The sequence below is a fragment of the Oncorhynchus clarkii genome, unplaced genomic scaffold, assembly GCF_045791955.1.
Source record: "Oncorhynchus clarkii lewisi isolate Uvic-CL-2024 unplaced genomic scaffold, UVic_Ocla_1.0 unplaced_contig_8889_pilon_pilon, whole genome shotgun sequence".
In the NCBI taxonomy this organism is placed as follows: domain Eukaryota; kingdom Metazoa; phylum Chordata; class Actinopteri; order Salmoniformes; family Salmonidae; genus Oncorhynchus; species Oncorhynchus clarkii.
Window position 1 is genome coordinate 75,001 of NW_027260949.1, and position 27,938 is coordinate 102,938.

Sequence of the window (27,938 nt, forward strand, 5' to 3'; positions counted from 1 at the left end):
CTGGCCAGAGGACATCTCTCACTAGTCTGTCTCCTAGTCTAGATTACTGGCCAGAGGACATCTCTCACTAGTCTGTCTCCTAGTCTAGATTACTGGCCAGAGGACATCTCTCACTAGTCTGTCTCCTAGTCTAGATTACTGGCCAGAGGACATCTCTCACTAGTCTGTCTCCTAGTCTAGATTACTGGCCAGAGGACATCTCTCACTAGTCTGTCTCCTAGTCTAGATTACTGTGGACACAGGTTGTAAGCTACATACCCCTACATACCCCTATCTCTCTCTCTATGTCCCACTGGCCACATCATTGATCCGTTTTTATTTAATTTATGGTCTGTATTTGGAGATTGTCTATGTTCAAACACGTGTGTGTGTGTGTGTGTGTGTGTGTGTGTGTGTGTGTGTGTGTGTGTATGTGTGTGTGTGTGTGTGTGTGTGTGTGTGTGTGTGTGTGTGTGTGTGTGTGTGTGTGTGTGTGTGTGTGTGTGTGTGTGTGTGTGTGTGTGTGTGTGTGTGTGTGTGTGTGTGCGTGTGTGTGTGTGTGTGTGCGTGCGTGCGTGTGTGTGCGTGTGTGCGTCTGTGTTGTGTGTGTGTGTGTGTGTGTGTGTGTGTGGTGTGTGTGTGTGTGTGTGTGTGTGTGGGGGGGGGGGGGGGGGGGGGGGTGTGTGTGCATGTGCAGGCTCGTGTGTTGGAACTACCAGCCAGACAGAACAATGTGGATACCATCAACACGAGGACCGGCACCATTCCCCTCCCTGCTGACAAACAGAAGGAAATGAAGATGATCAACACACGCTGGGTACAGGTTAGTATCCCTTTCTATAGAGGAGGTTCTGTCTTTTAGGTGGATGAGATCAGTTGGGTGTTGAACATGAATATTGACTAGTCGATATCTGTATTTCAACTTGTGTGTAGGAGTAGTCTATTTTTTAACTTAATGTTGGGCTCATGTGTTTTGTTTTTTAGTGTATGATCAAGTGTACTGTATATTCCTTCCTACCATTGTAAATGCTCTTGTAATTCAACTAAAATGGCCCCCAACTCGGGGCCTCTCCCTCCTCCCTGTGGGAGACCTTTGTACTGTGTGTGTGAGTGGACTGTATTCTGCTTCATATTAAGTTCCTGTTTTCCTTCAATATAATATTCCTGGATGTGCCTTCCTCCTCCCTACCATTGAAAACACTCGGGTCCTTCCTCTCCCTCCTCCCTATAGGTGTCTAAAGACCTGCCTGAGAAGCAGAAGCAGATTGAGAGCTTGCTGAAGGAGCTGTCTCACTTCCAGGACCGGCTGACTTACCTCTCCTCGTGGACCTCAACCACCAGGACCACCCTAGAGGAAAACCCTGACAATGTGGAACCCAAGGTAGACAGACTATCAATCCATCCTGTCATCCATCCATCTATCAGTCAATTTGTCCATCGATACCTCCCTCCCTCCCTCCCTCCCTCCCTCCCTCCCTCCCTCCCTCCATCCATCCATCCATCCATCCATGCCTACAGGGACCGAGGCCTATATCAATTCATCTTTCCTTAATTCTTTGCATCCTCTCTCCACGCCTCCTTCTCAAAACACATGGGAGAAAAAGGTCAATGGTGAGGGACCTTAGACCTACTTTTCTTCCAGCTGGAAAAGGAGGCTAGGAGAGGAGACGGGAGGAATCTCTGAAAGACGAATTGAGATTGAGAGTAGTTTCATTGTTTTGGAATGGTTTGTGATGTTTCAGCTCATTGATGAAGTCCAGGTCAAGAAGCCTGAGGTGGAGGGGGTGTTGGCTAAGGGCCAGGAGCTGTACAAGGACACGCCTCCCAGCCAACCAGAGAAGGAGAAGTACCACAGTCTGAGTGATGATTGGAGGGCGATTCAGGGGCAAATGATAGTACACAGAGAGAGGCTGGCCGCTCTAAAGATCCAGAAAACCACCAGTAAGGAGATGAGGGTGTGTGTGTGTGTGTGTGTGTGTGTGTGTGTGTGTGTGTGTGTGTGTGTGTGTGTGTGTGTGTGTGTGTGTGTGTGTGTGTGTGTGTGTGTGTGTGTCAAATCAAATTGTATTTGTCACATACACATGGTTAGCAGATGTTAATGGTATGTGTGACCGTATGGCTACTGATTGTATCACGCCTGTATCACCCCTCCAGTTGAGACCCTCCAGGGAGACGCCCCAGCCCTGGCTCAGTTCAACAAGGCCTGGGCAGAGCTCTCTGATTGGCTATCCCTGCTGGATCAGATGGTACAGACACAGAGGGTGACCGTGGCCGACCTGGACGACATCAACCACATGATCGTCAAGACCAAGGTCAGGGGTCAACCAGTGTGTCACAGAGTGTGAGAGACTCCGTTTAGCCGCTGAGACCCTGGCCTGTATTCATAAAGAGTCTCAGAGCAGGAGTGCTGATCTGGGATCAGGTTTGCCTTTTAGATAATAATGAACACTAGAGAGAGGACCAGATCCTAGTGCTGATCTGGGATCAGGTTAGCATTTTAGATCATAATGAATACTAGAGAGAGGACCAGATCCTAGTGCTGATCTGGGATCAGTTTGGCATTTTCGATCATAATGAATACATGATTACATGGACCGGGGAGGATCTGATCCTGATCAGCACTCTTATTCTGAGACGCTTTGAGAACACAGGCACTGACCTGGCTCAAATATATGGCTCAAATACATGGCTCAAATACATGGCTCAAATAGTTGTAAATACTTGACATCCAGATATTCATTGAAATGTTCTGTCTCTGTCTTGCTGTCTGTAGGGAGCACTGGGGGACATGGAGCGGCGGCGCCCCCAGCTGGAGGGTCAGCTGACTGCAGCCCAGAACCTGAAGAACAAAACCAACAACCAGGAGACACGAGCTGCTATCACCGACCGCAGTACGCCAACCACAACCATTACTTACTACGCAAACTGACCACAAACTGACCACAAACTGACCACAACCTGACTGCAAACTGACCACAAACTGACCACAAACTGACCGCAAACTGACTGCAAACTGACCACAAACTGACCACAAACTGACCACAACCTGACCACAACCTGACCACAAACTGACTGCAAACTGACCACAAACTGACCACAACCACAAACTGACCGCAAACTGACCGCAAACTGACCACAAACTGACCGCAAACTGACCGCAAACTGACCACAAACTGACCACAAACTGACTGCAAACTGACCACAAACTGACTGCAAACTGACTGCAAACTGACCACAAACTGACTGCAAACTGACTGCAAACTGACCACAAACTGACTGCAAACTGACTGCAAACTGACCACAAACTGACCACAAACTGACCACAAACTGACTGCAAACTGACCAACTATCACTTAATGATCTGACTACAAACTGTCATCAATGACTACAAACTGACCACAAACTGACCACAAACTGACCAACTATCACTTAATGATCTGACTACAAACTGACCACAAACTGTTATTACTAAACACAAACTCATCAATGACTCCATTAATAACCACAAACTATCAGTATGGTCTGTTAGAGAACCTTGATTCAGCTCAGTCGCTGACTGAACAAACTAACTGATGTACTAATGATAATGACTAGGGATTTTGGATGCAGGGAGATTTGTTGATCAGGTAGGTTGTAGTCGATCTCACTCAGTGTGTGTGTGTGTGTGTGTGTGTGTGTGTGTGTGTGTGTGTGTGTGTGTGTGTGTGTGTGTGTGTGTGTGTGTGTGTGTGTGTGTGTGTGTGTGTGTGTGTGTAGTTGACAGGTTGCAGACCCACTGGGAGGAGTCACAGGGCAGACTGGCTGATAGACATCAACAGCTACAGAACATGCTGCAGGACTCCTCTGATTGGTTGGACGCCAGGAAAGAGGTGGAACCTCTCATCAAACGAGCCAATGACAAGCTGGAGTCGTGGCAGGATATTTCCTACACCATGGATGCTCTGAAGAAGCAAAACACTGACCTCAAGGTTACACACACATGCACACACAAACACACACACACATACATACGCACACTCACACACACGCACACACATATACGCACAGACACACAAACACACACATACACACACACACACACACACACACACACACACACACACACACTCTACCCCTCTCCCCCTCTCTCTCTCTCTCTACCCTCTCTTTCTCTCTCTACCCCCCTCTCTTTCTCTCTCTCTCTCTCTCTCTCTCTCTCTCTCTCTCTCTCTCTCTCTCTCTCTCTACCCCCCCCCCCCCTCTCTCTCTCTCTCTCTCTCTCTCTCTCTCTCTACCCCCCCCCCCCCCCCCCTCTCTCTCTCTCTCTCTCTCTCTCTCTCTAATCCAATTTGCTTTATTGGCATGTTGTAACAATGTACATAATGCCAAAGCTTACTTTGGATATTTACAATATGAAGATAATAAGAATCAACATTGTTAACGGGACAACAGTAACAACAATAACCAAGGGTCAAAATAACCAGACATTGAACAATAACATTAAGTATACAGTAGAGGACATGTGCAGGTTGATTGGTCTGTCAGACACTGTCCCTCAACTTATACCAGGCAGCAATGTAGTGCGCTGCCAACCCAGAGCTCTCTGCGTCCTCCCCCAACAGGACGGGTAGACTATCCTCATCAAAGAGGTCTTTGAAACCTTGAATAAGGGTTTCATATTTGGGGAAATGACACTCTCTAATTGTTTTATATTTTTGACATTTTGTCAGGAAATGCAGCTTCGTCTCAGGTTCTGCTGTTGTGCAGTGGTTGTACAGCCTTTCCTCTACAGGGAGCCAGGTTCTGCTGTGGTTCTGTGGTTGTACAGCCTTTCCTCTACAGGGAGCCAGGTTCTGCTGTTGTGCAGTGGTTACACAGCCTTTCCTCTACAGGGAGCCAGGTTCTGCTGTTGTGCAGTGGTTACACAGCCTTTCCTCTACAGGGAGCCAGGTTCTGCTGTGGTTCTGTGGTTGTACAGCCTTTCCTCTACAGGGAGCCAGGTTCTGCTGTGGTTCTGTGGTTGTACAGTCTTTCCTCTACAGGGAGCCAGGTTCTGCTGTGGTGCAGTGGTTGCACAGCCTTTCCTCTACAGGGAGCCAGGTTCTGCTGTGGTGCAGTGGTTGTACAGCCTTTCCTCTACAGGGAGCCAGGTTCTGCTGTTGTGCAGTGGTTGCACAGCCTTTCCTCTACAGGGAGCCAGGTTCTGCTGTGGTGCAGTGGTTGCACTGCCTTTCCTCTACAGGGAGCCAGGTTCTGCTGTGGTTCTGTGGTTGTACAGCCTTTCCTCTACAGGGAGCCAGGTTCTGCTGTTGTGCAGTGGTTGCACAGCCTTTCCTCTACAGGGAGCCAGGTTCTGCTGTGGTGCTGTGGTTGTACAGCCTTTCCTCTACAGGGAGCCAGGTTCTGCTGTTGTGCAGTGGTTACACAGCCTTTCCTCTACAGGGAGCCAGGTTCTGCTGTTGTGCAGTGGTTGCACAGCCTTTCCTCTACAGGGAGCCAGGTTCTGCTGTTGTGCAGTGGTTGCACAGCCTTTCCTCTACAGGGAGCCAGGTTCTGCTGTTGTGCAGTGGTTGCACAGCCTTTCCTCTACAGGGAGCCAGGTTCTGCTGTTGTGCAGTGGTTGCACAGCCTTTCCTCTACAGGGAGCCAGGTTCTGCTGTTGTGCAGTGGTTGCACAGCCTTTCCTCTACAGGGAGCCAGGTTTTCCTGTGTCTACCCTTCTCAATGACAAGGCTGTGCTCACTGAGCCTGTACTTTGTCAAGGTTTTTCTAAGATTTTGATCAGTAACCATGGTCAAATAGTTAACCACAGTGTACTGTCGATTTAGGGCCAGAGAGCACTGCATTGTGTTTGTGTTTCCCAGTAAGCAATATAGTTTTGTTTTGACTGTGTTGTAATTTTGTTTATTCTGATTGATTGGATGTTCTGGTCCTGAGGCTTCAGTGTGTTAGTAGAACAGGTTTGTGAACTAAGGACCAGCTGGATGAGGGGACTGAGGCTTCAGTTTGTTAGTAGAACAGGTTTGTGAACTAAGGACCAGCTGGATGAGGGGACTGAGGCTTCAGTTTGTTAGTAGAACAGGTTTGTGAACTCAGGACCAGCTGGATGAGGGGACTGAGGCTTCAGTGTGTTAGTAGAACAGGTGTGTGAACTAAGGACCAGCTGGATGAGGGGACTGAGGCTTCAGTGTGTTAGTAGAACAGGTGTGTGAACTAAGGACCAGCTGGATGAGGGGACTGAGGCTTCAGTTTGTTAGTAGAACAGGTTTGTGAACTCATGACCAGCTGGATGAGGGGACTGAGGCTTCAGTTTGTTAGTAGAACAGGTTTGTGAACTAAGGACCAGCTGGATGAGGGGACTGAGGCTTCAGTTTGTTAGTAGAACAGGTTTGTGAACTCAGGACCAGCTGGATGAGGGGACTGAGGCTTCAGTTTGTTAGTAGAACAGGTTTGTGAACTCAGGACCAGCTGGATGAGGGGACTCTTTTCTTTGCTCAGCTCTTGGTATAGCAGGGCTTGGTAATGATATGAGAGGGGGTCACTGTATTTGAGATGTTTCCAAAACTGAATTGCTCTTTTTTGAGTGTTTATTATTGGTGGATATTGGCCCAATTCTGCCCTGCATGCATTGTTTGTAGTTTTCCTCTGGACATGTAGGAGAATCTTACAGAACTCTGCATGCAGGGTTTCAATGGGGTGTTTGTCTCATTTGATGAAATCTTGTTTTGCAAGTGGACCCCACACCTCGCTGCCATAAAGTGCAATTGGTTCAATGACACAATCAATTCGTTTTAGCCAAATGTTAATAGGTATTTCAATTTGAATGAGCTTTTTAATGGCGTAGAATGCCCTGTGTGCTTTCTCTCTCAGTTCATTCACTGCCTCATTTCGGTTGAGCTTATTTTTAAACCTAAGTAATTGTAGTGTGTGCAGTACTCTATATTGTCACGACTTCCTCCGAAGTCGTCTCCTCTCCTTTTTGGGGCGGTGTTCTCCTGTCCTTGTTGGGGCGGCGTTCTCCTCTCCTTGTTGGGGCGGCGTTCTCCTCTCCTTGTTGGGGCGGCGTTCTCCTCTCCTTGTTGGGGCGGCGTTCTCCTCTCCTTGTTGGGGCGGCGTTCTCCTCTCCTTGTTGGGGCGGCGTTCTCCTCTCCTTGTTGGGGCGGCGTTCTCCTCTCCTTGTTGGGGCGGCGTTCTCCTCTCCTTGTTGGGGCGGCGTTCTCCTCTCCTTGTTGGGGCGGCGTTCTCCTCTCCTTGTTGGGGCGGCGTTCTCCTCTCCTTGTTGGGGTGGCGTTCTCCTCTCCTTGTTCAGGCGGCGTTCGGCGGTCGGCGTCAACGGCGTTCTAACCATCGCCGCTCCATTTCTCATATTTCCATTTGTTTTGTCTTGTTCCATTACACACCTGGTTTACATTCCCCAATCACTCTGCATGTATTCCTCTGTTCCCTGTACACCTGGTTTACATTCCCCAATCACTCTGCATGTATTTATTCCTCTGTTCCATTACACACCTGGTTTACATTCCCCAATCACTCTGCATGTATTCCTCTGTTCCCTGCACACCTGGTTTTCATTCCCCAATCACTCTGCATGTATTTATTCCTCTGTTCCCTGCACACCTGGTTTACATTCCCCCAATCACTCTGCATGTATTTATTCCTCTGTTCCCTGTACACCTGGTTTACATTCCCCAATCACTCTGCATGTATTTATTCCTCTGTTCCCTGTACACCTGGTTTACATTCCCCAATCACTCTGCATGTATTCATTCCTCTGTTCCCTGCACACCTGGTTTACATTCCCCAATCACTCTGCATGTATTTATTCCTCTGTTCCCTGTACACCTGGTTTACATTCCCCAATCACTCTGCATGTATGTATTCCTCTGTTCCCTGTACACCTGGTTTTCATTCCCCAATCACTCTGTATGTATTCCTCTGTTCCCCCACACCTGGTTTACATTCCTCAATCACTCTGCATGTATTCCTCTGTTCCCTGTACACCTGGTTTACATTCCCCAATCACTCTGCATGTATTTATTCCTCTGTTCCATTACACACCTGGTTTACATTCCCCAATCACTCTGCATGTATTCCTCTGTTCCCTGTACACCTGGTTTACATTCCCCAATCACTCTGCATGTATTTATTCCTCTGTTCCATTACACACCTGGTTTACATTCCCCAATCACTCTGCATGTATTCCTCTGTTCCCTGCACACCTGGTTTTCATTCCCCAATCACTCTGCATGTATTTATTCCTCTGTTCCCTGCACACCTGGTTTACATTCCCCCAATCACTTTGCATGTATTTATTCCTCTGTTCCCTGTACACCTGGTTTACATTCCCCAATCACTCTGCATGTATTTATTCCTCTGTTCCCTGCACACCTGGTTTACATTCCCCAATCACTCTGCATGTATTTATTCCTCTGTTCCATTACACACCTGGTTTACATTCCCCCATCACTCTGCATGTATTTATTCCTCTGTTCCATTACACACCTGGTTTTCATTCCTCAATCACTCTGCATGTATGTATTCCTCTGTTCCCTGCACACCTGGTTTACATTCCCCAATCACTCTGCATGTATTTATTCCTCTGTTCCCTGCACACCTGGTTTTCATTCCCCCAATCACTCTGCATGTATTTATTCCTCTGTTCCCTGCACACCTGGTTTTCATTCCCCCAATCACTCTGCATGTATTTATTCCTCTGTTCCATTACACACCTGGTTTTCATTCCCCAATCACTCTGCATGTATTTATTCCTCTGTTCCCTGTACACCTGGTTTACATTCCCCCAATCACTCTGCATGTATTTATTCCTCTGTTCCCTGCACACCTGGTTTTCATTCCCCCATCACTCTGCATGTATTTATTCCTCTGTTCCCCCACACCTGGTTTACATTCCCCCATCACTCTGCATGTATTTATTCCTCTGTTCCCTGTACACCTGGTTTACATTCCTCAATCACTCTGCATGTATTTATTCCTCTGTTCCCTGTACACCTGGTTTACATTCCCCCATCACTCTGCATGTATGTATTCCTCTGTTCCCTGTACACCTGGTTTACATTCCTCAATCACTCTGCATGTATGTATTCCTCTGTTCCCTGTACACCTGGTTTACATTCCCCAATCACTCTGCATGTATTTATTCCTCTGTTCCCCCACACCTGGTTTACATTCCCCAATCACTCTGCATGTATTTATTCTCTGCATGTATGTTCCCTGCACACCTGGTTTTCATTCCTCAATCACTCTGCATGTATTTACATTCTCTCTGTTCCCTGTCCCCCACACCTGGTTTACATTCCCCAATCACTCTGCATGTATTCCTCTGTTCCCTGCATTCACTCTGTATTTATTCCCTGCACACCTGGTTTACATTCCCCAATCACTCTGCTGCATGTTCCCTGCACACCTGGTTTACATTCCCCAATCACTCTGCATGTATTTATTCCTCTGTTCCCCCACACCTGGTTTACATTCCCCAATCACTCTGCATGTATTTATTCCTCTGTTCCCTGTACACCTGGTTTACATTCCCCAATCACTCTGCATGTATTCCTCTGTTCCCTGTACACCTGGTTTACATTCCCCAATCAATCTGCATGTATTTATTCCTCTGTTCCATTACACACCTGGTTTACATTCCCCAATCACTCTGCATGTATTCCTCTGTTCCCTGCACACCTGGTTTTCATTCCCCAATCACTCTGCATGTATTTATTCCTCTGTTCCCTGCACACCTGGTTTACATTCCCCAATCACTCTGCATGTATTTATTCCTCTGTTCCCTGTACACCTGGTTTACATTCCCCAATCACTCTGCATGTATTCATTCCTCTGTTCCCTGCACACCTGGTTTACATTCCCCAATCACTCTGCATGTATTTATTCCTCTGTTCCATTACACACCTGGTTTACATTCCCCCATCACTCTGCATGTATTTATTCCTCTGTTCCATTACACACCTGGTTTACATTCCCCAATCACTCTGCATGTATTTATTCCTCTGTTCCATTACACACCTGGTTTACATTCCCCAATCACTCTGCATGTATTCCTCTGTTCCCTGCACACCTGGTTTTCATTCCCCAATCACTCTGCATGTATTTATTCCTCTGTTCCCTGCACACCTGGTTTACATTCCTCCAATCACTCTGCATGTATGCATTCCTCTGTTCCCTGCACACCTGGTTTACATTCCCCAATCACTCTGCATGTATGCATTCCTCTGTTCCCTGTACACCTGGTTTACATTCCCCAATCACTCTGCATGTATTTATTCCTCTGTTCCCTGTACACCTGGTTTACATTCCCCCAATCACTCTGCATGTATGCATTCCTCTGTTCCCTGCACACCTGGTTTACATTCCCCCAATCACTCTGCATGTATTTATTCCTCTGTTCCCTGTACACCTGGTTTACATTCCCCCATCACTCTGCATGTATTTATTCCTCTGTTCCCTGTACACCTGGTTTACATTCCTCAATCACTCTGCATGTATGTATTCCTCTGTTCCCTGTACACCTGGTTTACATTCCCCAATCACTCTGCATGTATTTATTCCTCTGTTCCCTGCACACCTGGTTTACATTCCCCAATCACTCTGCATGTATTTATTCCTCTGTTCCCTGCACACCTGGTTTTCATTCCCCCAATCACTCTGCATGTATTTATTCCTCTGTTCCCTGCACACCTGGTTTTCATTCCCCCAATCACTCTGCATGTATTTATTCCTCTGTTCCATTACACACCTGGTTTTCATTCCCCAATCACTCTGCATGTATTTATTCCTCTGTTCCCTGTACACCTGGTTTTCATTCCCCAATCACTCTGCATGTATTTATTCCTCTGTTCCCTGTACACCTGGTTTACATTCCCCAATCACTCTGCATGTATTTATTCCTCTGTTCCCTGTACACCTGGTTTACATTCCCCAATCACTCTGCATGTATTTATTCCTCTGTTCCCTGTACACCTGGTTTACATTCCCCAATCACTCTGCATGTATTTATTCCTCTGTTCCCTGCACACCTGGTTTTCATTCCCCCAATCACTCTGCATGTATTTATTCCTCTGTTCCCTGCACACCTGGTTTACATTCCCCCATCACTCTGCATGTATTTATTCCTCTGTTCCCCCACACCTGGTTTACATTCCTCAATCACTCTGCATGTATTTATTCCTCTGTTCCCTGTACACCTGGTTTTCATTCCTCAATCACTCTGTATTTATTCCTCTGTTCCCTGTACACCTGGTTTACATTCCCCAATCACTCTGCATGTATTTATTCCTCTGTTCCCCCACGCCTGGTTTACATTCCCCCAATCACTCTGCATGTATGTATTCCTCTGTTCCCTGTACACCTGGTTTTCATTCCCCCAATCACTCTGCATGTATTTATTCCTCTGTTCCCTGTACACCTGGTTTTCATTCCCCAATCACTCTGCATGTATTTATTCCTCTGTTCCCTGTACACCTGGTTTACATTCCTCAATCACTCTGCATGTATGTATTCCTCTGTTCCCTGTACACCTGGTTTACATTCCTCAATCACTCTGTATGTATTTATTCCTCTGTTCCCTGTACACCTGGTTTTCATTCCCCCAATCACTCTGCATGTATTTATTCCTCTGTTCCCTGTACACCTGGTTTACATTCCCCAATCACTCTGCATGTATTTATTCCTCTGTTCCCTGTACACCTGGTTTACATTCCCCCATCACTCTGCATGTATTTATTCCTCTGTTCCCTGTACACCTGGTTTACATTCCCCAATCACTCTGCATGTATTCATTCCTCTGTTCCCTGCACACCTGGTTTACATTCCCCAATCACTCTGCATGTATTTATTCCTCTGTTCCATTACACACCTGGTTTACATTCTCCAATCACTCTGCATGTATTTATTCCTCTGTTCCATTACACACCTGGTTTACATTCCCCAATCACTCTGCATGTATTCCTCTGTTCCCTGCACACCTGGTTTTCATTCCCCAATCACTCTGCATGTATTTATTCCTCTGTTCCCTGCACACCTGGTTTACATTCCTCCAATCACTCTGCATGTATGCATTCCTCTGTTCCCTGCACACCTGGTTTACATTCCCCAATCACTCTGCATGTATGCATTCCTCTGTTCCCTGTACACCTGGTTTACATTCCCCAATCACTCTGCATGTATTTATTCCTCTGTTCCCTGTACACCTGGTTTTCATTCCCCCAATCACTCTGCATGTATGCATTCCTCTGTTCCCTGCCCACCTGGTTTACATTCCCCCAATCACTCTGCATGTATTTATTCCTCTGTTCCCTGTACACCTGGTTTACATTCCCCCATCACTCTGCATGTATTTATTCCTCTGTTCCCTGTACACCTGGTTTACATTCCTCAATCACTCTGCATGTATGTATTCCTCTGTTCCCTGTACACCTGGTTTACATTCCCCAATCACTCTGCATGTATTTATTCCTCTGTTCCCTGCACACCTGGTTTACATTCCCCCAATCACTCTGCATGTATTTATTCCTCTGTTCCCTGCACACCTGGTTTTCATTCCCCCAATCACTCTGCATGTATTTATTCCTCTGTTCCCTGCACACCTGGTTTTCATTCCCCAATCACTCTGCATGTATTTATTCCTCTGTTCTTTTTCAAATCAAATCAAATCAAATTTTATTTGTCACATACACATGGTTAGCAGATGTTAATGCGAGTGTAGCGAAATGCTTGTGCTTCTAGTTCCGACAATGCAGTAATAACCAACAAGTAATCTAACTAACAATTCCAAAACTACTGTCTTGTACACAGTGTGAGGGGATAAAGAATATGTACATAAGGATATATGAATGAGTGATGGTACAGAGCAGCATAGGCAGATACAGTAGATTGTATCGAGTACAGTATATACATATGAGATGAGTATGTAAACAAAGTGGCATAGTTAAAGTGGCTAGTGATACATGTATTACATAAGGATACAGTCGATGATATAGAGTACAGTATATACGTATGCCTATGAGATGAATAATGTAGGGTAAGTAACATTATATAAGGTAGCATTGTTTAAAGTGGCTAGTGATATATTTACATCATTTCCCATCAATTCCCATTATTAAAGTGGCTGGAGTTGAGTCAGTGTCAGTGTGTTGGCAGCAGCCACTCAATGTTAGTGGTGGCTGTTTAACAGTCTGATAGCCTTGAGATAGAAGCTGTTTTTCAGGCTCTCGGTCCCAGCTTTGATGCACCTGTACTGACCTCGCCTTCTGGATGATAGCGGGGTGAACAGGCAGTGGCTCGGGTGGTTGATGTCCTTGATGATCTTTATGGCCTTCCTGTGACATCGGGTGGTGTAGGTGTCCTGGAGGGCAGGTAGTTTGCCCCCGGTGATGCGTTGTGCAGACCTCACTACCCTCTGGAGAGCCTTACGGTTGAGGGCGGAGCAGTTGCCATACCAGGCGGTGATACAGCCCGCCAGGATGCTCTCGATTGTGCATCTGTAGAAGTTTGTGAGTGCTTTTGGTGACAAGCCGAATTTCTTCAGCCTCCTGAGGTTGAAGAGGCGCTGCTGCGCCTTCTTCACAATGCTGTCTGTGTGAGTGGACCAATTCAGTTTGTCTGTGATGTGTATGCCGAGGAACTTAAAACTTGCTACCCTCTCCACTACTGTTCCATCGATGTGGATAGGGGGGTGTTCCCTCTGCTGTTTCCTGAAGTCCACAATCATCTCCTTAGTTTTGTTGACGTTGAGTGTGAGGTTATTTTCCTGACACCACACTCCGAGGGCCCTCACCTCCTCCCTGTAGGCCGTCTCGTCGTTGTTGGTAATCAAGCCTACCACTGTTGTGTCGTCCGCAAACTTGATGATTGAGTTGGAGGCGTGCGTGGCCACGCAGTCGTGGGTGAACAGGGAGTACAGGAGAGGGCTCAGAACGCACCCTTGTGGGGCCCCAGTGTTGAGGATCAGCGGGGAGGAGATGTTGTTGCCTACCCTCACCACCTGGGGGCGGCCCGTCAGGAAGTCCAGTACCCAGTTGCACAGGGCGGGGTCGAGACCCAGGGTCTCGAGCTTGATGACGAGCTTGGAGGGTACTATGGTGTTGAATGCCGAGCTGTAGTCAATGAACAGCATTCTCACATAGGTATTCCTCTTGTCCAGATGGGTTAGGGCAGTGTGCAGTGTGGTTGAGATTGCATCGTCTGTGGACCTATTTGGGCGGTAAGCAAATTGGAGTGGGTCTAGGGTGTCAGGTAGGGTGGAGGTGATATGGTCCTTGACTAGTCTCTCAAAGCACTTCATGATGACGGATGTGAGTGCTACGGGGCGGTAGTCGTTTAGCTCAGTTACCTTAGCTTTCTTGGGAACAGGAACAATGGTGGCCCTCTTGAAGCATGTGGGAACAGCAGACTGGTATAGGGATTGATTGAATATGTCCGTAAACACACCGGCCAGCTGGTCTGCGCATGCTCTGAGGGCGCGGCTGGGGATGCCATCTGGGCCTGCAGCCTTGCGAGGGTTAACACGTTTAAATGTCTTACTCACCTCGGCTGCAGTGAAGGAGAGACCGCAAGTTTTCGTTGCAGGCCGTGTCAGTGGCACTGTATTGTCCTCAAAGCGGGCAAAAAAGTTATTTAGTCTGCCTGGGAGCAGGACATCCTGGTCCGTGACTGGGCTGGATTTCTTCCTGTAGTCCGTGATTGACTGTAGACCCTGCCACATGCCTCTTGTGTCTGAGCCGTTGAATTGAGATTCTACTTTGTCTCTGTACTGACGCTTAGCTTGTTTGATAGCCTTGCGGAGGGAATAGCTGCACTGTTTGTATTCGGTCATGTTACCAGACACCTTGCCCTGATTAAAAGCAGTGGTACGCGTTTTCAGTTTCACACGAATGCTGCCATCAATCCACGGTTTCTGGTTAGGGAATGTTTTAATCGTTGCTATGGGAACGACATCTTCAACGCACGTTCTAATGAACTCGCACACCGAATCAGCGTATTCGTCAATGTTGTTGTCTGACGCAATACGAAACATGTCCCAGTCCACGTGATGGAAGCAGTCTTGGAGTGTGGAGTCAGCTTGGTCGGACCAGCGTTGGACAGACCTCAGCGTGGGAGCCTCTTGTTTTAGTTTCTGTCTGTAGGCAGGGATCAACAAAATGGAGTCGTGGTCAGCTTTTCCGAAAGGGGGGCGGGGCAGGGCCTTATATGCGTCGCGGAAGTTAGAGTAACAATGATCCAAGGTCTTTCCACCCCTGGTTGCGCAATCGATATGCTGATAAAATTTGGGGAGTCTTGTTTTCAGATTAGCCTTGTTAAAATCCCCAGCTACAATGAATGCAGCCTCCGGATAAATGGTTTCCAGTTTGCAAAGAGTCAAATAAAGTTCATTCAGAGCCAACGATGTGTCTGCTTGGGGGGGGATATATACGGCTGTGATTATAATCGAAGAGAATTCTCTTGGTAGATAATGCGGTCTACATTTGATTGTGAGGAATTCTAAATCAGGTGAACAGAAGGATTTGAGTTCCTGTATGTTTCTTTCATCACACCATGTCACGTTAGTCATAAGGCATACGCCCCCGCCCCTCTTTTTACCAGAAAGATGTTTTTTCCTGTCTGCGCGATGTGTGGAGAAACCTGTTGGCTGCACCGCTTCGGATAGCGTCTCTCCAGTAAGCCACGTTTCCGTGAAGCAAAGAACGTTACAGTCTCTGATGTCCCTCTGGAATGCTACCCTTGCTCGGATTTCATCAACCTTGTTGTCAAGAGACTGGACATTGGCAAGAAGAATGCTAGGGAATGGTGCACGATGTGCCCGTCTCCGGAGTCTGACCAGAAGACCGCCTCGTTTCCCTCTTTTTCGGAGTCGTTTTTTTGGGTCGCTGCATGGGATCCACTCCGTTGTCCTGTTTGTAAGGCAGAGCACAGGATCCGCGTCGCGAAAAGCGTATTCTTGGTCGTACTGATGGTGAGTTGACGCTGATCTTATATTCAGTAGTTCTTCTCGACTGTATGTGATGAAACCTAAGATGACCTGGGGTACTAATGTAAGAAATAACACGTAAAAAAACAAAAAACTGCATAGTTTCCTAGGAACGCGAAGCGAGGCGGCCATCTCTGTCGGCGTTCCCTGTACACCTGGTTTACATTCCCCAATCACTCTGCATGTATTTATTCCTCTGTTCCCTGTACACCTGGTTTACATTCCCCAATCACTCTGCATGTATTTATTCCTCTGTTCCCTGTACACCTGGTTTACATTCCCCAATCACTCTGCATGTATTTATTCCTCTGTTCCCTGTACACCTGGTTTACATTCCTCAATCACTCTGTATGTATTCCTCTGTTCCCTGTACACCTGGTTTACATTCCTCAATCACTCTGTATGTATTCCTCTGTTCCCTGTACACCTGGTTTACATTCCTCAATCACTCTGCATGTATTTATTCCTCTGTTCCCCCACACCTGGTTTACATTCCCCAATCACTCTGCATGTATGTATTCCTCTGTTCCCTGTACACCTGGTTTACATTCCTCAATCACTCTGCATGTATTTATTCCTCTGTTCCCTGTACACCTGGTTTACATTCCCCAATCACTCTGCATGTATTTATTCCTCTGTTCCCTGTACACCTGGTTTACATTCCCCAATCACTCTGCATGTATTTATTCCTCTGTTCCCTGCACACCTGGTTTTCATTCCCCCAATCACTCTGCATGTATTTATTCCTCTGTTCCCTGCACACCTGGTTTACATTCCCCCATCACTCTGCATGTATTTATTCCTCTGTTCCCCCACACCTGGTGTACATTCCTCAATCACTCTGCATGTATTTATTCCTCTGTTCCCTGTACACCTGGTTTTCATTCCTCAATCACTCTGTATTTATTCCTCTGTTCCCTGTACACCTGGTTTACATTCCCCAATCACTCTGCATGTGTTTATTCCTCTGTTCCCCCACGCCTGGTTTACATTCCCCCAATCACTCTGCATGTATGTATTCCTCTGTTCCCTGTACACCTGGTTTTCATTCCCCCAATCACTCTGCATGTATTTATTCCTCTGTTCCCTGTACACCTGGTTTTCATTCCCCAATCACTCTGCATGTATTTATTCCTCTGTTCCCTGTACACCTGGTTTACATTCCTCAATCACTCTGCATGTATTTATTCCTCTGTTCCCTGTACACCTGGTTTACATTCCTCAATCACTCTGCATGTATGTATTCCTCTGTTCCCTGTACACCTGGTTTACATTCCTCATTCACTCTGTATGTATTTATTCCTCTGTTCCCTGTACACCTGGTTTTCATTCCCCCAATCACTCTGCATGTATTTATTCCTCTGTTCCCTGCACACCTGGTTTTCATTCCCCAATCACTCTGCATGTATTCATTCCTCTGTTCCCCCACACCTGGTTTACATTCCCCAATCACTCTGCATGTATTTATTCCTCTGTTCCCTGTACACCTGGTTTACATTCCCCAATCACTCTGCATGTATTTATTCCTCTGTTCCCCCACACCTGGTTTACATTCCCCCAATCACTCTGCATGTATTTATTCCTCTGTTCCCTGTACACCTGGTTTACATTCCCCAATCACTCTGCATGTATTTATTCATCTGTTCCCTGTACACCTGGTTTACATTCCCCAATCACTCTGCATGTATTTATTCCTCTGTTCCCTGTACACCTGGTTTACATTCCACAATCACTCTGCATGTATTTATTCCTCTGTTCCCCCACACCTGGTTTACATTCCCCAATCACTCTGCATGTATTTATTCCTCTGTTCCCTGTACACCTGGTTTACATTCCCCCAATCACTCTGCATGTATTTATTCCTCTGTTCCCTGTACACCTGGTTTACATTCCCCAATCACTCTGCATGTATTTATTCCTCTGTTCCCTGTACACCTGGTTTTCATTCCCCCATCACTCTGCATGTATTTATTCCTCTGTTCCCTGTACACCTGGTTTTCATTCCCCCATCACTCTGCATGTATTTATTCCTCTGTTCCCTGTACACCTGGTTTACATTCCCCAATCACTCTGCATGTATGTATTCCTCTGTTCCCTGTACACCTGGTTTACATTCCCCCAATCACTCTGCATGAATGTATTCCTCTGTTCCCCACCATGTGTTTGTGTGATATTGTTTGTGTGACGTGTCATAATGACGTGACGTGTCATAATGACGTGACGTGTCATAATGACGTGACGTGTCATAATGACGTGACGTGTCATAATGACGTGACGTGTCATAATCACGTGACGTGTCATAATGACGTGACGTGTCATAATGACTTGACGTGTCTAATTATTGTGACTGTTTGCGCGTTTTGCCAATTGGCTGTTGGTTTCTCCTGCCAATATAAAGTGTGTGCCTGTTCACACCTCTCTGCTCTCCTGCACCCGACTCCGCTACCAGTACGCACACACCTGACATATATATTTTGTACCAATTGAGAACTTTGGTCTAATTCCCTGAGATCTGGATCTTCTCTAGAAAATCCTTATTTGAGTCTTTTTGGGGTTTACTGCCAGGGCCCAGGTCTGGCAGTACTGCTCTAGCAGGTCCAGGCTCTGCTGTAGGCCATGTGCTGTGGGGGTTTACTGCCAGGGCCCAGGTCTGGCTGTACTGCTCTAGCAGGTCCAGGCTCTGATGTAGGCCATGTGCTGTGGGGGTTTACTGCCAGGGCCCAGGTCTGGTAGTACTGCTCTAGCAGGTCCAGGCTCTGCTGTAGGCCATGTGCTGTGGGGGTTTACTGCCAGGGCCCAGGTCTGGTAGTACTGCTCTAGCAGGTCCAGGCTCTGCTGTAGGCCATGTGCTGTGGGGGTTTACTGCCAGGGCCCAGGTCTGGTAGTACTGTTCTAGCAGGTCCAGGCTCTGCTGTAGGCCATGTGCTGTGGGGGTTTACTGCCAGGGCCCAGGTCTGGCAGTACTGCTCTAGCAGGTCCAGGCTCTGCTGTAGACCACGTGCTGTGGGGTTTACTGCCAGGGCCCAGGTCTGGTAGTACTGCTCTAGCAGGTCCAGGCTCTGCTGTAGGCCATGTGCTGTGGGGGTTTACTGCCAGGGCCCAGGTCTGGCAGTACTGCTCTAGCAGGTCCAGGCTCTGCTGTAGGCCATGTGCTGTGGGGGTTTACTGCCAGGGCCCAGGTCTGGTAGTACTGCTCTAGCAGGTCCAGGCTCTGCTGTAGGCCATGTGCTGTGGGGGTTTACTGCCAGGGCCCAGGTCTGGTAGTACTGCTCTAGCAGGTCCAGGCTCTGCTGTAGGCCATGTGCTGTGGGGGTTTACTGCCAGGGCCCAGGTCTGGTAGTACTGCTCTAGCAGGTCCAGGCTCTGCTGTAGGCCATGTGCTGTGGGGGTTTACTGCCAGGGCCCAGGTCTGGTAGTACTGTTCTAGCAGGTCCAGGCTCTGCTGTAGGCCATGTGCTGTGGGGGTTTACTGCCAGGGCCCAGGTCTGGCAGTACTGCTCTAGCAGGTCCAGGTTCTGCTGTAGGCCATGTGCTGTGGGGGTTTACTGCCAGGGCCCAGGTCTGGCAGTACTGCTCTAGCAGGTCCAGGCTCTGCTGTAGGCCATGTGCTGTGGGGGTTTACTGCCAGGGCCCAGGTCTGGCAGTACTGCTCTAGCAGGTCCAGGCTCTGCTGTAGGCCATGTGCTGTGGGGGTTTACTGCCAGGGCCCAGGTCTGGCAGTACTGCTCTAGCAGGTCCAGGCTCTGCTGTAGGCCATGTGCTGTGGGGGTTTACTGCCAGGGCCCATGTCTGGTAGTACTGCTCTATCAGGTCCAGGCTCTGCTGTAGGCCATGTGCTGTGGGTGACAGCAGGCATAGGTCATCAGCGAAGAGCAGGCGTTTAACCTCTGAACTGTGGAGACTAACACCAGGGCTGAGGATTTATCTAGAATAGTGGCCAATTCGCTGATGTAAATATTGAAGAGTGCAGGGCTCAGATTGCAACCCTGGCGAACCCTCTCTCTCTCTCTCACTCTCACTCTCTCTCTTTCACTCTCACTCTCACTCTCACTCTCACTCTCACACACACACACACACACACACACACACACACACACACACACACACACACACACACACACACACACACACACACACACACACACACACACACACACACACACACACCCACACTTGAGCATGTGCAGCACGGAGTGGAGATGATTCCAGGAAGGTAATATGTGTAAAGCTGTGAGGCGTCTCTCTGATAAGGACTAGATGAGGAATCCTCATCACTACAGTATAACAGGATGAGAATGTAATGAGACTAGAGTGGCAAAGCCTGGAATACTGAATATTACAACAACCAACAGGCCCTGTTCTACCACTCTGCTCAGCAACGTTTCCAGGAATCATGTTACAGTCCCTGTGTTGCTATGACTCCCTCTAGTACAGTCCCTGTGTTGCTATGACTCCCTCTAGTACAGTCCCTGTGTTGCTATCACTCCCTCAATTACAGTCCCTGTGTTGCTATCACTCCCTCTAGTACAGTCCCTGTGTTGCTATGACTCCCTCTAGTACAGTCCCTGTGTTGCTATCACTCCCTCTAGTACAGTCCCTGTGTTGCTATGACTCCCTCTAGTACAGTCCCTGTGTTGCTATGACTCCCTCTAGTACAGTCCCTGTGTTGCTATGACTACCTCTAGTACAGACCCTGTGTTGCTATGACTCCCTCTAGTACAGTCCCTGTGTTGCTATGACTCCCTCTAGTACAGTCCCTGTGTTGCTATGACTCCCTCTAGTACAGTCCCTGTGTTGCTATGACTCCCTCTAGTACAGTCCCTGTGTTGCTATGACTCCCTCTAGTACAGTCCCTGTGTTGCTATGACTCCCTCTAGTACAGTCCCTGTGTTGCTATCACTCCCTCTAGTACAGTCCCTGTGTTGCTATGACTCCCTCTAGTACAGTCCCTGTGTTGCTATGACTCCCTCTAGTACAGTCCCTGTGTTGCTATCACTCCCTCTAGTACAGTCCCTGTGTTGCTATGACTCCCTCTAGTACAGTCCCTGTGTTGCTATGACTCCCTCTAGTACAGTCCCTGTGTTGCTATCACTCCCTCTAGTACAGTCCCTGTGTTGCTATCACTCCCTCTAGTACAGTCCCTGTGTTGCTATCACTCCCTCTAGTACAGTCCCTGTGTTGCTATGACTCCCTCTAGTACAGTCCCTGTGTTGCTATGACTCCCTCTAGTCTAGTTAGAGGAACAACTGATATGAATGTCCTTCCATCCTGGATCTTCATTTGTTGAGTCAGGTGTTGTTGCTAGGCTACAACTTAAACTCTAGTTAGAGGACTTCCAATCAGAGCCCTATATTTAGAGGGTCTCTGTCTCGGCTTCCTCTGGGCCACTAGAGGGTTGTTACTGTGTATTAGGGTGATGTTCTGTATCAGAGCTGTATATTTAGAGGGTCTCGGCTTCCTCTGGGCCACTAGAGGGTTGTTACTGTGTATTAGGGTGATGTTCTGTATCAGAGCTGTATATTTAGAGGGTCTCTGTCTCGGCTTCCTCTGGGCCACTAGAGGGTTGTTACTGTGTATTAGGGTGATGTTCTGTATCAGAGCTGTATATTTAGAGGGTCTCTGTCTCGGCTTCCTCTGGGCCACTAGAGGGTTGTTACTGTGTATGAGGGTGATGTTCTGTATCAGAGCTGTATATTTAGAGGGTCTCTGTCTCGGCTTCCTCTGGGCCACTAGAGGGTTGTTACTGTGTATTAGGGTGATGTTCTGTATCAGAGCTGTATATTTAGAGGGTCTCGGCTTCCTCTGGGCCACTAGAGGGTTGTTACTGTGTATGAGGGTGATGTTCTGTATCAGAGCTGTATATTTAGAGGGTCTCGGCTTCCTCTGGGCCACTAGAGGGTTGTTACTGTGTATGAGGGTGATGTTCTGTATCAGAGCTGTATATTTAAAGGGTCTCAGCTTCCTCTGGGCCACTAGAGGGTTGTTACTGTGTATGAGGGTGATGTTCTGTATCGTTATTTTCTGTCTTTATCTATAACTGTTTTCTGTGGTCTCAACAGCTGTTTGTGAAGGAGCTGCACCAGTGGCAGGGTCAGGTGGACGTGACCAATGACCTGGCAGGGAAGCTGTTAACCCTTTACTCTACCGACCACACGCACAAGGTCACACAGATGACCGACGCCATGAACGTTACCTGGGAGCACATCAACAAACGGTGAGTCAGTCTGTTATTCTGTCAGTCAGTTGGTCAACCAGTCAGTCAGTTATTTAGTCAGTTAGTCAGTCAGTTATTCAGTTAGTCAATCAGCCTGTCAGTCAGTCAGTTAGTTAGTCAGACAGTCAGTCAACCAGTCAGTCAATTAGCCAGTCAGTCAGTCAGTCAGTTATTCAGTTAGTCAGTCAGCCTGTCAGTCAGTCAGTTAGTTAGTCAGACAGTCAGTCAACCAGTCAGTTGGTCAGTTAGTTAGTCAGTCAGTTAGTTAGTTAGTCAGACAGTCAGTTATTCAACCAGTCAGTCAGTTATTTAGTCAGTCAGTCAGTTATTTAGTTAGACAGTCAGTCAACCAGTCAGTTGGTCAGTTAGTTGGTCAGTCAGCCTGTCAGTCAGTCAGTCAGTTATTTAGTTAGACAGTCAGTCAACCAGTCAGTTGGTCAGTTAGTTGGTCAGTCAGCCTGGTATTCTATCAGTCAGCCTGTCAGTCAGTCAGTTATTTAGTTAGACAGTCTGGTATTATGTCAGTCAGCCTGTCAGTCAGTCAATTAGTTAGTCAGACAGTCAGTCAACCAGTCAGTTGGTCAGTTAGTTGGTCAGTCTGTCAGCCAGTCAGTTAGTCAACCAGTTATTTAGTTAGACAGTCTGTTATTCTGTTAGTCAGACAGTCAGTCAACCAGTCAGTTGGTCAGTTAGTTGGTCAGTCAGTTAGTTAGTCAGTCAGTCTGGTATTCTGTCAGTCAGTTAGTAAACCAGTCAGTCAATTAGCCAGTCAGTTAGTCTGTCGGTCAGTCAGTCAGTTAATTAACCAGTCAGTCATTCAGTTAATCAGTCAGTCAGTCAACCAGTCAGTTAGTCAGTCAATCAGTTAATCAGTCAGTCAGTCAGTTAATCAGTCAGTCAGTTAGTCAGTCAGTCAGTCAGTTAATCAGTCAGTCAGTCAGTTAATCAGTCAGTCAGTCAACCAGTCAGTTAGTCAGTCAGTCAGTTAATCAGTCAGTCAGTCAACCAGTCAGTTAGTCAGTCAGTCAGTTAATCAGTCAGTCAGTCAGTTAATCAGTCAGTCAGTTAGTCAGTCAGTCAGTCAGTTAATCAGTCAGTCAGTCAGTTAATCAGTCAGTCAGTCAGTCAGTCAGTCAGTCAGTCAGTCAGTCAGTCAGTCAGTCAGTTAATCAGTCAGTCTGCATCAGTCCCACATGCTCCTGAAAGCACTTCATCATGCTGTCTCTCAGTACACCTGAACACACACACACAATGCACAGTACATCTGAATGCACGCACACACATTGACCCTCACTGTTAGTTCTACTAAATTTCCCTGTGACAGGCCACATCATAACACTGATGTATGACCCCAGTTTGCCCTCTGAACTTGTGACCTGTGTGTGTGTGTGTAGCGGTGCCAACAACAGTTTCTGTACATGTGTTCCTATTTGTGGATGTAGTGTCGGGGACCGTGAGGCGGCTCTGTCAGCTGCTCTGAGGCTGTTACAGCAGTTCTACCTGGACCTGAAGGAGTTCCTCAACTGGCTGACGGAGGCAGAGACCACCTGTAACGTCCTGCTGGACGCCTCACACAAGGAGAGGCTGCTGGAAGACCCTGAGGCTGTACGACACCTGCTGGGGCAGTTCCAGGTACTCACACTCAGTTCATACTGTATAGTCAGTCTCCTGCTGGGGCAGTTCCAGGTACTCACACTCAGTTCATACTGTAGAGTCAGTCACCTGCTGGGGCAGTTCCAGGTACTCACACTCAGTTCATACTGTAGAGTCAGTCTCCTGCTGGGGCAGTTCCAGGTACTCACACTCAGTTCGTACTGTAGAGTCAGTCACCTGCTGGGGCAGTTCCAGGTACTCACACTCAGTTCATACTGTAGAGTCAGTCTCCTGCTGGGGCAGTTCCAGGTACTCACACTCAGTTCATACTGTAGAGTCAGTCACCTGCTGGGGCAGTTCCAGGTACTCACACTCAGTTCATACTGTAGAGTCAGTCACCTGCTGGGGCAGTTCCAGGTACTCACACTCAGTTCATACTGTAGAGTCAGTCTCCTGCTGGGGCAGTTCCAGGTACTCACACTCAGTTCATACTGTAGAGTCAGTCACCTGCTGGGGCAGTTCCAGGTACTCACACTCAGTTCATACTGTAGAGTCAGTCTCCTGCTGGGGCAGTTCCAGGTACTCACACTCAGTTCATACTGTAGAGTCAGTCACCTGCTGGGGCAGTTCCAGGTACTCACACTCAGTTCATACTGTAGAGTCAGTCACCTGCTGGGGCAGTTCCAGGTACTCACACTCAGTTCATACTGTAGAGTCAGTCTCCTGCTGGGGCAGTTCCAGGTACTCACACTCAGTTCATACTGTAGAGTCAGTCACCTGCTGGGGCAGTTCCAGGTACTCACACTCAGTTCATACTGTAGAGTCAGTCTCCTGCTGGGGCAGTTCCAGGTACTCACACTCAGTTCATACTGTAGAGTCAGTCACCTGCTGGGGCAGTTCCAGGTACTCACACTCAGTTCATACTGTAGAGTCAGTCACCTGCTGGGGCAGTTCCAGGTACTCACACACACAAACTGTTGATACTGTAGAGTCAACTCAGAGTCAATTCAAAGTCAGTTCATAGAGTCAACTCATAGAATCAACTAATAGTGTCAGTTCAGAATCAGTTCATAGACTTAGTTAAGAGTAATTTCATAGACTCAAGTCAAATTGTTGAGTCATCTTTCAGTTGAGTCAGCTCAGCTTGAGTGGCATTAGTGTGAAGTGTCTCAGGGTGGGGGAGGTGTCAGTACAGTATGTGCAGGGTTTGTGATGTGTTCTAGAAAGCAGCCAGCAGTCTGACCCAGTCTCTTGTCCTCGGTACCTTCCCCTGACTGCCATGTGTGCCCCTCAATACCCCGGCTGGTATGACAGGAATGTTGGGCCTGGCTGGGGGGACGAGACAAGGTCCAGACTCCAAGGAGCGGACAAAGACAGGACCCCCCCCCCCCAACTCACACTGTATTGTGGGTTGTGAAGAGACAGGCCTGTTCTGAGTTTGGAAAGGGAACATTTCTGACCCTCTGTGCAGCAGTAGTCGCCCACTTTCTCCACTCTCTCCCCCAGTGAACAACAGTCGCTGTGTGTCGGACATCAACCAGCCTTCTGTACCTCATTCTATTGGGTCTCTCCCTCTTCCTCACACACATGCACACGAGCAGACACTCACACACACACTCACATAGGCATAGTGCTCATTGTAGCTCACAGACAAACACAGAAAGCAACTACACTTGATTGAGTTTGGCGACAGAAGACATGTTTTCTTAGTTGTGTGAAGCGTTGCCTTAAGTGGATAATATGTTGCGCAGGAAAACCTACCAAGTTCAGGTTAGAGATTACAACTTACTGGTCACTGGGAAGGGTTTCTGTCCAGTACTGAATGTGTCTGTGTATTCTTCTGTCCAGTACTGAACGTGTGTCTGTGTATTATTCTGTCCAGTACTGAACGTGTCTGTGTATTCTTCTGTCCAGTACTGAATGTGTCTGTGTATTCTTCTGTCCAGTACTGAACGTGTCTGTGTATTCTTCTGTCCAGTACTGAACGTGTCTGTGTATTCTTCTGTCCAGTACTGAACGTGTCTGTGTATTCTTCTGTCCAGTACTGAACATGTCTGTGTATTCTTCTGTCCAGTACTGAACGTGTCTGTGTATTCTTCTGTCCAGTACTGAACGTGTCTGTGTATTCTTCTGTCCAGTACTGAACGTGTCTGTGTATTCTTCTGTCTGGCACTGTTCGTGTGTCTCGGAGTTGGAGAAAGACAGTCACTTCAGACGTAGTGCTCACTTGAATGAACCACGGTCAGAAATGGTCCATTTAATACAGTAGGCTTTGTTGTTCCTGTACACTGACTGGACAAAACATTAGGAACACCTGATCTTTCCATGACATAGACTGACCAGGTGAATCCAGGTGAAAGCTATGATCCCTTATTGATGTCACTTGTTAGATCCACTTCAATCAGTGTAGATGAAGAGGAGGAGACAGGTTACAGAAGGATGTTTAAGTCTTGAGACAATTGAAACATGGATTGTGTATGTGTGTCATTTAGAGGGTGAATGGGCAAGACAAAAATATTTAAGTGACTTTGAACAGGGTATGGTAGTAGGTGCCAGTCACACCGGTTAGAGTGTGTCAAGAACTGCAACGCTGCTGGGTTTTTCACACTCAGCAGTTTCCCACGTGTATCAAGAGCCTGGACTCGAACCCAGAATCTCTAGTGGCACAGCTAGCACTGCGATGCAGTGCCTTAGACCACTGCGCCACTCGGGAGGCCCGAATCAAGGCTGTTCTTAATGTTTTGTACACTCAGTGTATATTTACAGTCAATTACATTTCAATTCAAATAACTTCATGTTTTCCTGTGAGGAAACTTGTTGTGTGGTTTTGGTACGTGCGTTAAGTCAATGAGGCACATGGGGTTGCTGAGGAGATTCTATGAATGGTTGTTATGTATTCTTCTATTCTGTGACGTCATTCTGCCCTCTCTGAGATCAAACCTCACAGCCACATGACTCTTAGACCTGCAGCATCCGATGATGACAGTCAGGGGAAAGGAATGGACTAATTAGGATCATTAGAGAACATTAGATTGAGAGTACAAAAAAGATTCCAAAAGGGTTCTTCAGAAGTCCAAATAGGAGAACCCTTTTTGGTTCCAGGTAGAACCATTTTGGTTCCATGTAGAAAAGGGTTCTACCTGGAACCAAAAGGGTTCTTCAAAGGGTTCTCCTATGGGGACAGCCGAAGAACCCTTTTAGGTTCTAGATTGCACCTTTTTTTCTAAGAGTGTATGGTGAGGTGGGGAGCTTTGGTTGGACATTCCCCATCATAATATGTACAGTATGTACCCAGCTAGTGGAGAAGGTACTCAGGTAATACCTAGAAAACCTGTCTCTTTCACCTGCAGGACATTAATGACAATAATGAGAAAGACTAATGGATTCATTAGGATTCTAGAATATTAGGCTGAGAGAGTGGCTGCTCTGTTTGGGCATGTCCATCATTATTATAATATGTAGTCATCTAATGGCTTCTTCTATAGGAGGACATATATCATTATTATAATATATAGTCATCTAATGGTTCCTTCTATAGGAGGACATATATCATTATTATAATATATAGTCATCTAATGGCTCCTTCTATAGGAGGACATATATCATTATTATAATATATAGTCATCTAATGGTTCCTTCTATAGGAGGACATATATCATTATTATAATATATAGTCATCTAATGGTTCCTTCTATAGGAGGACATATATCATTATTATAATATGTAGTCATCTAATGGCTTCTTCTATAGGAGGACATATATCATTATTATAATATGTAGTCATCTAATGGCTTCTTCTATAGGAGGACATATATCATTATTATAATATGTAGTCATCTAATGGCTTCTTCTATAGGAGGACATATATCATTATTATAATATATAGATATTAATCTAATGGTTCCTTCTATAGGAGGACATATATCATTATTATAATATGTAGTCATCTAATGGCTTCTTCTATAGGAGGACATATATCATTATTATAATATGTAGTCATCTAATGGTTCCTTCTATAGGAGGACATATATCATTATTATAATATATAGTCATCTAATGGCTTCTTCTATAGGAGGACATATATCATTATTATAATATGTAGTCATCTAATGGCTCCTTCTATAGGAGGACATATATCATTATTATAATATATAGTCATCTAATGGCTTCTTCTATAGG

At 46.9% G+C, this 27,938-nt stretch overlaps 1 protein-coding gene across 1 annotated transcript in view; it reads left to right on the forward strand.

The window, feature by feature from the left end:
- Window positions 1–27,938, forward strand: part of LOC139402493 (dystrophin-like) — a gene marked incomplete at its 3' end in the record, with an annotated part of 98,450 nt that overhangs the window by 61,444 nt on the left and 9,068 nt on the right. Inside the window, exons 26-33 of the mRNA XM_071146461.1 lie at window positions 677–802; window positions 1,211–1,360; window positions 1,722–1,920; window positions 2,134–2,291; window positions 2,753–2,870; window positions 3,736–3,947; window positions 22,012–22,166; window positions 23,609–23,798. Of these exons, the coding sequence (XP_071002562.1) occupies window positions 677–802; window positions 1,211–1,360; window positions 1,722–1,920; window positions 2,134–2,291; window positions 2,753–2,870; window positions 3,736–3,947; window positions 22,012–22,166; window positions 23,609–23,798 (1,308 nt within the window). The remainder of the gene's footprint in view (window positions 1–676; window positions 803–1,210; window positions 1,361–1,721; window positions 1,921–2,133; window positions 2,292–2,752; window positions 2,871–3,735; window positions 3,948–22,011; window positions 22,167–23,608; window positions 23,799–27,938) is intronic.